Raw genomic sequence first — 13944 nt, 5'->3', positions numbered from 1 at the left:
TTGTTAAATGATTTCGGGGCCAATATCTCTAGCTAGCTAGGTTTATGTACCACCACAGTCTCATAATGAACCGCAGTGTTTCCCCCAGAATATTTGGTAGTTAAGGTGGTGTCTCTCCAGGGGGAAGGGGGCGTCGCGGACGGAGAAGGGGCTGGGTGGGTGTAAGGAACAGTGTAATTTGGCCTGTCGCCACCATTTCCGTGAAGTAAAAACAAAACACAAAACAGTCCTCGTTACCTGAGATACTAAGTATGTCATTATTTTGTCTTAGTAAGTCAATATTTACTAAGCATTTACTCTTTTTTCCCCAAACGCTTATTTACAGTAAGTCATTAATTTGACTTAGTCATTATTTTGTCTTAGTAAATCAATATTTACTAAGTCAAAATAATTAAGTCAAATTAATAACTGACTGTAAATAAGCTTTTGAAAAAAAAAGTTAAAAGTGGGGCCACATGCTGACATATGCTCAACTCATCATGCTTAATTTATTACAGCATTTGGGAAGCCTGTAGTTGATTTTTTATCATGTAAATGTTATATTTTTATCATCAACATGTGATAGCAGGGACCCTGCCATTCAAAACTAGGCTCCTACATTACTAATGATTAATGTAAGTATAGCTGAAAAAATAGTACAGGAGCAATAGGGGAGACTGTTCATCCCTGAACACCTTGGAGTGCATGTAGGCTTTATGATGCATTTACATTATTATATCAACTATCAGAGACAGAAACTCTTAATTTAAAGGGGAACATTATCACAATTTCAGAAGGGTTAAAACCATTAAAAATAATTTCCCAGTGGCTTATTTTATTTTTCGAAGTTTTTTTCAAAATTTTACGCAATATCCCTAAAAAAAGCTTCAAAGTGCCTGATTTTAACCATCGTTATATACACCTGTCCATTTTCCTGTGACGTCACATAGTGATGCCAATACAAACAAACATGGCGCATAGAACAACAAGCTATAGCGATATTAGCTCGGATTCAGACTCGGATTTCAGCGGCTTAAGCGATTCAACAGATTACGCATGTATTGAAACGGATGGTTGTAGTGTGGAGGCAGGTAGCGAAAACGAAATTGAAGAAGAAACTGAAGCTATTGAGCCATATCGGTTTGAACCGTATGCAAGCGAAACCGACGAAAACGACACGACAGCCAGCGACACGGGAGAAAGCGAGGACGAATTCAGCGATCGCCTTCTAACAAACGATTGGTATGTGTTTGTTTGGCATTAAAGGAAACTAACAACTATGAACTAGGTTTACAGCATATGAAATACATTTGGCAACAACATGCACTTTGAGAGTGCAGACAGCCCAATTTTCATCAATTAATATATTCTGTAGACATACCCTCTTCCGCGCTCTTTTCCTGAAAGCTGATCTGTCCAGTTTTGGAGTTGATGTCAGCAGGCCAGGGAAGCTAGGGTCGATATTCTTCTCTTGATCATCTTCGGTGGCATAAGGGACGGTGTGAGCCAAGACATCCAGGGGGTTTAGCTCGCTCGTCTGCGGGAACAAACTGCCGCCATTGCTTGCCGTGCTACCGAGGTCCTTTGTCCCTGAATTGCTCACACACTCCGGCAGATTCAATGGGGGTCTGGCGGCAGATTTCTTTGACTTTATCGTTGGAAATGCATCTGCTTTGAGTGTCGCAGGATATCCACACATTCTTGCAATCTCTGTCGTAGCGTAGCTTTCGTCGGTAAAGTGTGCGGAACAAACGTCCAATTTCTTGCCACTTTCGCATCTTTGGGCCACTGGTGCAACTTGAATCCGTCCCTGTTCGTGTTGTTATAGACCCTCCGACAACACACCGACGAGGCATGATGTCTCCAAGGTACGGAAAACAGTCGAAAAAACGGAAAATAACAGAGCTGATTTGACTCGGTGTTTGAGAAAATGGCGGATTGCTTCCCGATGTGACGTCATCGCTCCGAGAGCGAATATTAGAAAGGCATTTAATTCGCCAAAATTCACCCATTTAGAGTTCGGAAATCGGTTAAAAAAATATATGGTCTTTTTTCTGCAACATCAAGGTATATATTGACGCTTACATAGGTCTGGTGATAATGTTCTCCTTTAACATAATTTCCTTTTTTGCTGCTTCAACACAGAAAAAGGTAAAGTGAAATAACATGGTTGTTAACTGATGGGACGGCGTGGCGCAGTGGAAGAATGGCCGTGCGCGACCCGAGGGTCCCTGGTTCAATCCCCACCTAGTACCAACCTCGTCATGTCCGTTGTGTCTTGAGCAAGACACTTCACCCTTGCTCCTGATGGGTGCTGGTTAGCGCCTTGCATGGCAGCTCCCTCCATCGGTGTGTGAATGTGTGTGTGAATGGGTAAATGTGGAAGTAGTGTCAAAGCGTTTTGAGTAACTTGAAGGTAGAAAAGCGCTATACAAGTACAACCCATTAACTGTAGGAGAGGCTGGATAAGACAAAAAATATATATATTTTTTTTTTATTAAGACTTTAGTTTAGGCGGTGGCTCTTTGTTGTTAAGGCGGCCGCCTTAACAACGAAGCGCTGCGGGAAACCCTGAACCGAAAACATTTCTCCGTTAGCCGTGACGCTAATTTTCTCTATGTTAAATCCCATTCATTTATGCTAACAACGTTAGCGATCCGAATTTAACTTTTTTGTGATCTGTAAAGTTCAACTAGCAAATACTAAATCAAAACATGTAGTTTCCTCTGCCTTCTGTTCTGTTAGCCATTATGTTGTCATACAAGAATGTAGGTTGTAGTTTGATTTAGCATGCTGATTGAGTTTTCATTTATTCATCTAGTCTATTTCTATTAATTTGTCCATCAGTACCATATTTTTAAAGACTACTCCAATTGTTTAGCGGACTATTTATGTATCTGTGTGTGGCATTGCATTAGTGTTTTACAAGCTTCTCATCTTATTCTACAGAATTCGATGGACGGTGTCCAACTTTGAATAATGAAAAAATGGACAAAATTCCCAAACGTGGTAAATTTCCACCCCTTTGCAACCCTAATGGGGACCCACTGAATTTTCCCAGAGACCCACTGAGGTGTGTGCGCATTTACCTGGACCTCGCTTGTCCCAGCCACAGACCATGGTGCCCATGCTGAGTCCCATGCCCTTGTACTGGTACACCATGTTGGCGAGCAGCTTGGAGGCCGCCGCCACCGAGATGCGCTCTTTGTTGCGGAGCTCGTAGACGCGACACTGGCGGGCCAGCAGGCGCTCCCAGAAGCTGCAGTCGGCGGCGCCCCCCGCCATGGTGCCCAGCAGGTAGGGGTTGATCTCGATCACCTTCTTGACCGTCTGCGAGGCGATGTAGGAGCCCGCCGTGGCCCGAGAGTCCACCGCCACGATGACGCCATGCTCAAACTGGAACGGCAGCACAGGGGGGCCATTATACTTCATTTGCACGTTCTGTTTTTTTCTGAATGAGAGTCAGATAGTACATGATAGAGTTGGCGATACAGACTATATAAATTATATCAATTTGGCTTTTAATTCTAATGCAAATTCTAGTATGTGCCGCAAATTTGATGTCAACAATGTCGCTCCACAGTGCATCAATAATCCTCAAATAGATTATTATTATCACTGGAGGACAGGAGCACGGGTTGTGATTTTTTTTTTTTACCTCGGGGCCCAACTTTTCCACTCAAATATTAACACGGAATTACTAATCTTTCTCTTGCTTTAAATCATATTCAACTAGAAGAGGCCAATTCTGAAGGAATTGTGTGTGACTGCTCCAATGCTGAAGTTGAACTGAAATCCTGGAATTTTTTTTTAGAATTGTTGAAATAGCGCACACAATTCCTGAACAGGCTGAATATTTTGAAGTCGGAACAGTCGGAATCAGATAAAAAAATGTGGGAATTGTGGAACTTTGAAGAATATCCCATTGATTTAAATGGGAATTTCCAAAAAATTGGGGAATTTTGGGAAAAGCGGGAATTTTTTTTTTTTTAAACGGTAAAAAACTTGAATGGTCTGAATGAGTTGAAATGGTTGGTGTTGAAATGTTTCATATCGGTCGAGAAATGTTGAAGTAGTACCATGTTGACTTAAGAAATGGTATTACGGAATTCCTGGAAAACCTGGAATTTTTCCAGTTCAAAAAAACAACTTTGTTTTTTGTCCTAATTAAGAGGAAGGTTTTGACGGTGGAACGATTGAAGTGGGTTGAAAAATGTGGGAGGAGTAGTCTCCAGAAAATAGGGTGGAAATAAGGCTTGGAATTCTGGAAAATCCTGGAATTTTTTGGAACTTGGAAAAGGGGTAGTTTGAATTTCCAGAATGGTGGAATTAGTTGAAGGTGGAATGGTTGGAATTGGTTGAAAAATGTGGAAATGGTGAAAGTGTGAAAAATAGCCAATTCATTTTGAATGGTGAAAAATGTCCCGGAAAACCTGGAATTCTGGGAAATCTGGGAATTTGTTAAGGAAAAGCCTGCGATTCCCGAATAGGCTGAAGTTGGAACGGTTTGAATCGAATGAAAAATGTGGGGATTGTGGAACTTTGAAGAATATCCCATTGATTTCAATGGAAATTTCCAAAAAAATGGGGAATTTCGGGAAAAGCGGGAATTTCTTTTTTTTAAACGGTAAACAACTTGAATGGTCTGAATGAGTTGAAATGGTTGGTGTTGAAATGTTTCATATCGGTCGAGAAATGTTGAAGTAGTATCATGTTGAATTAAGAAATGGTATTACGGAACTCCTGGAATTTCGGGAATTGTTCCAGTTCAAAAAACAACTTTGTTTTTTGTCCTAATTAAGAGGAATGTTTTGACGGTGGAACGATTGAAGTGGGTTGAAAAATGTGGGAGGAGTAGTCTCCAGAAAAAAGGGTGGAAACAAGGCTTGGAATTCTGGAAAATCCTGGAATTTTTTGAAACTTTGAAAAGGGGTAGTTTGAATTTCCAGAATGGTGGAATTAGTTGAAAGTGGAATGGTTGGAATTGGTTGAAAAATGTGGAAATGGTGAAAGTGTGAAAAATAGCAAATTCATTTTGAATGGGGAAAAATGTCCCGGAAAACCTGGAATTCTGGGAATTTGTTAAGGAAAAGTCCGCGATTCCCGAATAGGCTGAAGTTGGAACGGTTTGAATCGGATGAAAAATGTGGGGATTGTGGAACTTTGAAGAATATCCCATTGATTTCAATGGGAATTTCCAAAAAATTGGGGAATTTCGGGAAAAGCGGGAATTATTTTTTTTAACGGTAAACAACTTGAATGGTCTGAATGAGTTGAAATGGTTGGTGTTGAAATGTTTCATATCGGTCGAGAAATGTTGAAGTAGTATCATGTTGAATTAAGAAATGGTATTACGGAACTCCAGGAATTTCGGGAATTTTTCCAGTTCAAAAAACACGTTTTTTGTCCTAATTAAGAGGAATGTTTTGACGGAGGAACGGTTGAAAAATGAAGGAGGAATAGTCGCCAGAAAAAAGGGTGGAAATAAGTCTTTGGCTGGTTCAAACGGACCATTGTGCTTCGCTACGCTCATCTTTTCTTTTCAACCCTCGTCCGTTCCCTATCCGGATGTACGGAAACAACAACAGGTAGGAACTAAAGTGCACGACTGTATAAATAAAATAAATAACAAAATATAACAAAAGTGCTCCTTTTAAATAATAATTTGATCCAATATTATTTATATAATAATTACTGCATAACGTAAATTCATTTCCATACTTAAATAAGAACGGACCAAATAAATGTTACACAGACGAGTCGTAGTCTAGTCATTAATAATAAAAGACGGCCTCTAAAAAGTTTCACTTTCACTATTATACTGCGCAGATACAGACTTCGTACAAATTGAAACTATTAGATATAGTTATTCAAGAGCGAAACAAAATGGTAATCAATTTAACAAGCATTGCGTAACGGTATCAACGATTACGTTAGGTTGCGCCATGTTGCTGTTTCGATGTTGATTCTCTGCATGGAGTGAGAAGAGAAAGTAAAAATGAAGAAATTTTCAATAAAACTGGAAGTCAGTCTTTTGGATTTTTTTTTATACGGACCATGGTGCTTCGCTACGCTCACCTTTTTTTTAAATAAATAATAATAATAAATAATAAAAATAAATAACAAAATATAACAAAAAGTGCTCATTTCAAATAATAATTTGATCCAATATTATTCATATAATAATTACGACATAACGTAAATTCATTTCCATACTTAAATAAGAACGGACCAAATAAATGTTACACAGACGAGCCGCAGTCTAGTCATTAATAATATAAGACGGCCTCTAAAAAGTTATACTGCGCAGATACAGACTCCGTACAAATTGAACCTATATTAAATATAGTTATTCACGAGCGAAACAAAAAGGTAAGCATTGCGTAACGGTATCAACGATTACGTTAGGTTGCGCCATGTTGCTGTTTCGATGTTGATTCTCGGCATGGAGTGAGAAGAGAAAGTAAAAATTAAGAAATTGTCGATAAAACCGGTAGTCACATCAACCGTATGGTAGTCGTTTGGATTTTTTCCAAACGGACCATGGTGCTTCAGCCCTTTCAGCCCTTGTCCGTTCCCTATCCGGATGTACGGAAACAACAACAGGTAGGAAATAAAGTGCACGACTTTATAAATAAAATAAATAACAAAATATAACAAAAGTACTCCTTTAAAACAATAATTTGACCAATATTATTTACATAATAATTACTGCATAACAAATTAAGTTCCATACTTAAATAAGAACGGACCATATAAATGTTACACAGACTAGCTGTAGTCTAGTCATTAATAATATAACACGGCCTCCAAGAAGTTTCACTTTCACTATTATATTGCACAAATTGAAACTATATTAGATATAGTTATTCAAGAGCGAAACAAAATGGTAATCAATTTAACAAGCATTTCACAAAGATGATAAAGCACTTTATGGATGCTAACATGCTAGCATGCTAACAGGGAAACAACGGTGTCCAGTCCGAGATTATTTACTAAATCCTGCTTGGGTAACACATGAATAATGTTATTAAGTCACATTTAAATGGAAAAAATAGCGACTCGATAATTCCCTGACTTACTTTAAAGGCTAAAGTAGTAGTTCCGTGCAGAAACTCGATTTTCCTCTCCACGCCGTCCTCGTCCGCGGCGCACAGCGGGTTTCTAACGGGAAAGCTTAGGTCGTTCCCGGACGTGGCTCCGAACCCCAGCTCGCTCAGTCCGGCCCCGCAGCCGAAAGAGGAGGTTTGCCGGCCGCCGAAGGAAAAATCCGCAAACTCACTGTTCAACACACTTGCCAGCGCCATCTTTTGGAAAAGTGTCCGGCGAGCGAGCGACTTCCGCGGTTAAAGGAGTCGGTGATGTGGTGTCGTGTTCACAGCGCCCCCTGCAGTTCTGGAGAAGTATCGACCCATCAACTCCAGGGCGTCATTATATATAATATATATATATATATATATATAGTGTTCCTGGGATTAAAGGCCTCACCTTCTCCTCCAAACATATTGCTGGGTATTGTGGACAAACAGCTCAATTTCTGTTTCATCTGACCACAGAACTTTCTTCCAGAAGGTCTTATCTTTGTCCATGTGATGTCAGATGAAATAAAATTTGAGCTGTTTGGCCACAATAGATAGATGTCATGTCTGTGTGACCATGTTTTGTATTAGTCATGTTTTGTTTTGTTTAGTTATTGGACTCTTTACTTTATGGCTTTTCACTCCCTTGTCTTGTTTCCATGGTTACCCATTAGTTTCACCTGTTTCACGTTTTGAGTCACACACCTGTTTTTGTTAATCATGTCTGTAGTATTTAAGTTCATTGTTTTCAGTTTGTCTTGCTGGCGACACCTGTCAAGACTTGGACTATGGCGTGGTTTGTTCTCCCGTGGTGCAAATGAACATTTGGACCAGACATGGCGTGAAGGTGAAGACATATTTAATTTTACTATAACAAAAAGAACAAACGAAAAGCGCGCACAATGGCGGAGGTACAAAACTAGACTATAAACACAGAATTTGCACATTGGCAGAAACTATGAACAATTAAACAAAACTTGCAAACTATGGCATGAATAAAGAAAACTTACTTGGATGAAAAAACGGCAGGAAAAAGCACAGCAAGGGTCATAAGGGTGTGTGGAGAGTATAAATGCGGGATGTCGCCAGAAAGACAAACTGAAAACAATGAACTTAAATACTACAGACATGATTAACAAAAACAGGTGTGTGACTCAAAACGTGAAACAGGTGCGTGACGTGACAGGTGAAAACTAATGGGTTGTTATGGTGACAAACAAGAGTGCAGTCCAATAACTAAACAAAACAAAACATGACTAATACAAAACATGATCACATAGACATGACAATAGATAGATAGATAGATAGATAGACAGAAAGTACTTTATTGATTCCTTCAGGAGAGTTCCCTCAGGAAAATTAAAATTCCAGCAGCAGTGTACAGAATTGAGATTAAATTTAAAAAGTAAAAAGTAAATAAATAATGGGGGTATGAATGGAAACAAAATTAAAAAAATATTACAATAAGAATAAAAATAAAAAGCAACAATACCCAGCAATATGATTTGTCTGAGTAGCTGGACAGGACAGATTGAACTTTTTTTTTTCCTTTTTTTTATCGGTTAAGAATTTTTTCACAGGTAAGAATCGTGAAAATTTAGATTTTTTGACACCGACACCGCTATATATATATATATATATATATATATATATATATATATATATTTATATTTATAGAGAGTCACGATCAAAAGTTTATATACAAATTACATAATGTCATGGCTGTCTTGACTTTCCAATAATTTCTACAACTCTTATTTTTTTGTGATAGAGAGATTGGAGCACATACTTGTTGGTCACAAAAAAACATTCATGAAGTTTGCTTCTTTTAGGAATTTATTATGAGTCTACTGAAAATGTGACTGGGTCAAAAGTATACATACAGCAATGTTAATATTTGCTTACATGTCCCTTGGCAAGTTTACCTGCAATAAGGCGCTTTTGGTAGCCATCCACAAGCTTCTGCTTGAATTTTTGACCACCAAAATTGGTGCAGTTCAGCTAAATGTGTTGGTTTTTCTGACATGGACTTGTTTCTTCAGCATTGTCCACACGTTTAAGTCAGGAATTTGGGAAGGCCATTCTAAAACCTTCATTATAGCCTGATTTAGCCATTCCTTTACCACTTCTGACATGTGTTTGGGGTCATTGTCGTGTTGGAACACCCAACTGTTCCCAAGACCCAACCTCCGGGCTGATGATTTTAGCTTGTCCTGAAGAATTTGGAGGTAATCCTCCTTTTTTCATTGTCCCATTTACTCTCTGTAAAGCACCAGTTCCATTGGCAGCAAACAGGCCCAGAGCATAATACTACCACCACCATGCTTGACGGTAGGCTTGGTGTTCCTGGGATTAAAGGCCTCACCTTTTCTCCTCCAAACATATTGCTGGGTATTGTGGCCAAACAGCTCCATTTTTGTTTCATCTGACCACAGACCTTTCCTCCAGAAGGTCTTATCTTTGTCCGTGTGATGTCAGGTGAAACAAAAAATGTAGCTGTTTGGCCACAAAAAAATAAGAGTTGTAGAAATGATTGGAAACTCAAGACAGCCATGACATTATGTTCTTTACAAGTGTATGTAAACGTTTGATCACGACTGTATGTACCAATATATCTACTGTATGTTTGTGCCAAAGTAAAGTGTGTAAAAGAGTATTGATAATATACTGCAGTAAGACAGTACATTAATATTTGTATATAAAAATAATAATTACAAGAAGAGTAAATGTCAGAATAATTGTATCTAAGTTATCACAAAACTTTGTGTTGCCATGAGTTCCTGTTGAGCAGGCAAAAGGTGTCGTTGATCTTACCAATCAAAGGGCTTGTAAAACTCCACTGTGTAGGATGGGAAGCGACATGAAGGTGTCGGTTTCTTTGATCTATTTTAATCCACAGGAAGATTTTGTCTTGACCCGAGATCTACAAAGCGGAGAGGAAGGCACCTTTTCTTTGAACTGTTTTGTAACCAAAGGCGACGGCTGTTTACGACCCACCTTCCTTTAGAAACAGTTGTTGCCATGTAATCGGGGAAAGTCCAAATAAAAGAGGAGGCGTACAGTTTTTCGTCAAGAGCGTGGTGAGACTGCACAAAGAGTACAGCCCAGACGTTTCTCCTCAATTGAGCGAAATTGAATTATGTCTCTGTTTAATTCCTTGCTTCTTGTCTTGTTTAATAGATGTCAACAGTGTTTGAACCTGACAGTAAGTAAGTGTAATTTCTTCCCACTCCTTTTTGGATTTAAAAAAACTAGGGATGTCCGAAAATGTTTTTTTGATATCCAATATTCCGATATTGTCCAACTCTTTAATTACAGATACCGATATCAACCGATACCGATATCAACAGATATAAGCAGTCGTGGAATTAACACATTATTATGCCTAATTTGGACAACCAGGTATGGTGAAGATAAGGTACTTTTTTTTAAAAATTATAAAATAAGATAAATAAATTAAAAACATTTTCTTGAATAAAAAAGAAAGTAAAACAATATAAAAACAGTTAGATAGAAACTAGTAATTAATATGAAAATTAGTAAAATTAAGTGTTAAATGTTAGTGCTATTAGTGGACCAGCAGCACGCACAATCATGTGTGCTTACGGACTGTATCCCTTGCAGACTGTATTGATATATATTGATATATAATGTAGGAACCACAATATTAATAACAAAAAGAATCAACCCTTTTGTGTGAATGAGTGTAAATGGTGGAGGGAGGTTTTTTGGGTCGGTGCACTAATTGTAAGTGTATCTTGTGTTTTTTATGTTGATTTAATAAAAAATAAAAAAATAAAAAAAATAAAAAACCGATAATAAAAAACCGATACCGATAATTTTCGATATTACATTTTAACGCATTTATCGGCCGATAATATCGGCAGGCCGATATTATCAGACATCTCTAATCATTATTATTATTGCTGTTTTTGTATTTTATTTAAATTTGTTATTTTCATCTATTTATTTATTATTTACATTTGTATTTTTGAGGTTGTTTACTCAATGTAAAGTGCTTTTTGCTAATAAAATCTATTATTATTATAAGGAATGTCCGATAATGGCTTTTTGCCGATATCCGATATCCCGATATTCTCCAACTCTTAATTACCGATACCGATATCAACCGATACCGACATCAATCGATACCGATATATACAGTCGTGGAATTAACACATTATTATGCCTGATTTGGACAACCAGGTATGGTGAAGATAAGGTACTTTTTTTTTTAATTATAAAATAAGATAAATAAATTAAAAACATTTTCTTGAATAAAAAAGAAAGTAAAACAATATAAAAACAGTTAGATAGAAACTAGTAATGAATGAAAATTAGTAAAATTAAGTGTTAAAGGTTAGTACTATTAGTGGACCAGCAGCACGTACAATCATGTGTGCTTACGGACTGTATCCCTTGCAGACTGTATTGATATATATTGATATATAATGTAGGAACCAGAATATTAATAACAGAAAGAAACAACCCTTTTGTGTGAATGAGTGTAAATGGGGGGGGGGGGGGGGGTTGGGTTGGTGCACTAATTGTAAGTGTATCTTGTGTTTTTTATGTTGATTTAATGAAAGTAAAAAAATAAATAAATAACGATACCGATAATTAAAAAAAACGATACCGATAATTTCCTATATTACATTTTAACGCATTTATTGGCCGATAATATCGGTAGGCCGATATTATCGGACATCCCTAAAAAAAAAACTAACCTTTATTTGTAATTTTAATTTTGCATGTGTTTTTATTGTAAAGTATTTGATTCTATTTTTGTACTTCACTGTAATGTTGTTAGGATTTCCTTTTTATTATTGTTTTTTTTGCTTTGTTTTTAACATGCCCAAAAAACTTTGGCCATTAAATAACAACACAGAGTTGCCTATATGTCCCAAGTCTAAGTCTATAGGCCAGTCCAGCACCACAGGGGACAGTGAGAATATTAGGGGACATTTGGCATTATATACTTACCAGTGACAGAGCAGGAAGAGGCTAGGAATATCAATGTCATCGAAGCACCCCGTCATTTGTCAGGGTTGTCGATCCACGAGACCTTGAGAGATCTTGAGAAAGGTGGTCATTGTTGACGGATAAAAACTCCATAAAATTCTCTTTCATTTCCAGGTTGATTTCGTCTCCGTCCAAGGTTGAAGCGGATAAATCAAGTGATGTTGCATCCTTCAAAGTAAGGAATACTCCTCAGAAAAAAACAAAATATCCCAGTGAGAAGCTGCAATACGTTATTTAGGACAACCAATTTCACTCTGGCAGTTCCTACTGCAGACAAAGTTTTTGCAACTCCAACAAACTCACCCTTCTTATAGCACTCCCAAATGTGACAGCTTGCAGGAGGGGAAAAAAAGGATGGATTTCTAACTTGACAAGCGTGAAACTGATATAACGGGACGCTTCTTTTTGCAAAGCGTTACGCATTTATGTTCATTGCTTTCTGTTAGTTTTTAAAGTGAAGGTACGACATGTATCGGCAGAAGCTACTTTCATTTTTATTTTATTTTTCTAAATAGTGAACTCAGTCTGGAGAAAATGATAGTGTTGGAATTTGAGTCACCCCATTCATTAAACATTATGCTGGAATATGGATCATACATTAATGCAACACTTGCACAAATGTTTTAATAAACGTGAGGTATTATTAAAAAACTGTATTAGGATTACCGTAAATCTGCAAGATGTGAAACTGATTTAGCCATTTTGACTCTGCCTTTCTGGACTGGCTTGTTTAAATTTGCATTTAGATCAAAAATGGCGCCGTTTTTTTACAACGACGTGTTGGCCATATGTTGTTTTTGTTTTAGCTAATTATCAATCAAATCTTGGGAAATGATTAAGAGTACTAAAGCCCTTAAATTGATATCATTGTTAAAAAGATTTAAAGTGATTTAGGTAGCCCTTTTTGTCTTTTTTTAATTATTTTTTAATTAATTTATTTTTCTGTATTTACTTTTGTTTTCTTTCCTTGATGTTGAAAGTGCCTTGACTTTTGTGTGAATTATAAATGTAATGTTTCTTGTTCATTTAAAAACAATAAAAAATTAAATTAAAAGAAACATTTAAAACTTCTACTTCCGGTTTCGGTTTGAGAATATGAAAACACATTCGTATTGGTCTGTCTTTCACTTTTTGTTGATATGTGCGTGGTCCTGGTTGTGCCATGTGTAAAATAATTACTATTTATTATTATTAAACTATTAAATACATTTTAGCCAGAGCCACAGGCACTTATATAATTATAATTATGTAATTATCCCAACTTTTACATTGAAAATAAAACTTCCGGTGTCTGCAAATGAAAACAAAGATGTGAAACTGATTTACCCGACGCCATTTTGACTCTGCTTTTCTCGACTGGCTTGTTTAAATTCGCATTTAGATTCAAAATGGCGCCATTTTTAAAAACATTTTTACAACGCAGTGTTGGCCATATGTTGCCAACCTGGCGATTTGTTTTTGTTTTAGCTAATTATCAATCAAATCTTGGAGAATTATTAAGAGTACAAAAGCCCGTAAATGTATATCCTTGTTAAAAAACAATTAAAGTCATTTAGGTGGCCCTTTTTGTCTTTTAAAAAAAAAATGTTTTTACTATTATTACTCTATCTGTATTTACTTTTGTTTTCTTTCCTTGATGTTGAAAGTGCCTTGACTTTTGTGTGGATTATAAATGTATGTATGTTGTAAAAAAAAAAAAAAAATACTAAAATAATCATCTTTAAAACTGCTACTTCCGTTTCCGGTTTGAGAATATGAAAACACATTCGTATTGGTGTGTCTTTCACTTTTTGTTGGTATGTGCGTGGTCCTGGTTGTGCCATGTGTAAAATAATTACTGTTTGGGCTCCAAATACATTCTAGC

At 37.0% G+C, this 13944-nt stretch overlaps 1 protein-coding gene across 1 annotated transcript in view; it reads right to left on the bottom strand.

Annotated features, from left to right (window-relative positions):
* psmb5 (proteasome 20S subunit beta 5) overlaps window positions 1–7329 on the bottom strand; it is a 34532-nt gene extending 27203 nt beyond the window's left edge. Inside the window, exons 1-2 of the mRNA XM_061935907.1 lie at window positions 7062–7329; window positions 3069–3375 (exon numbers count right to left, since the gene is read on the bottom strand). Coding sequence (XP_061791891.1) covers window positions 3069–3375; window positions 7062–7286 — 532 coding nt within the window. The 5' untranslated portion in view covers window positions 7287–7329. The remainder of the gene's footprint in view (window positions 1–3068; window positions 3376–7061) is intronic.
* Between the last annotated feature and the right edge of the window lie 6615 nt (window positions 7330–13944).

The sequence above is a fragment of the Nerophis lumbriciformis genome, linkage group LG03 (genome assembly GCF_033978685.3).
Source record: "Nerophis lumbriciformis linkage group LG03, RoL_Nlum_v2.1, whole genome shotgun sequence".
Classification (NCBI taxonomy): Eukaryota; Metazoa; Chordata; class Actinopteri; order Syngnathiformes; family Syngnathidae; genus Nerophis; species Nerophis lumbriciformis.
This window is presented reverse-complemented; position numbering and strand designations above follow the sequence as displayed.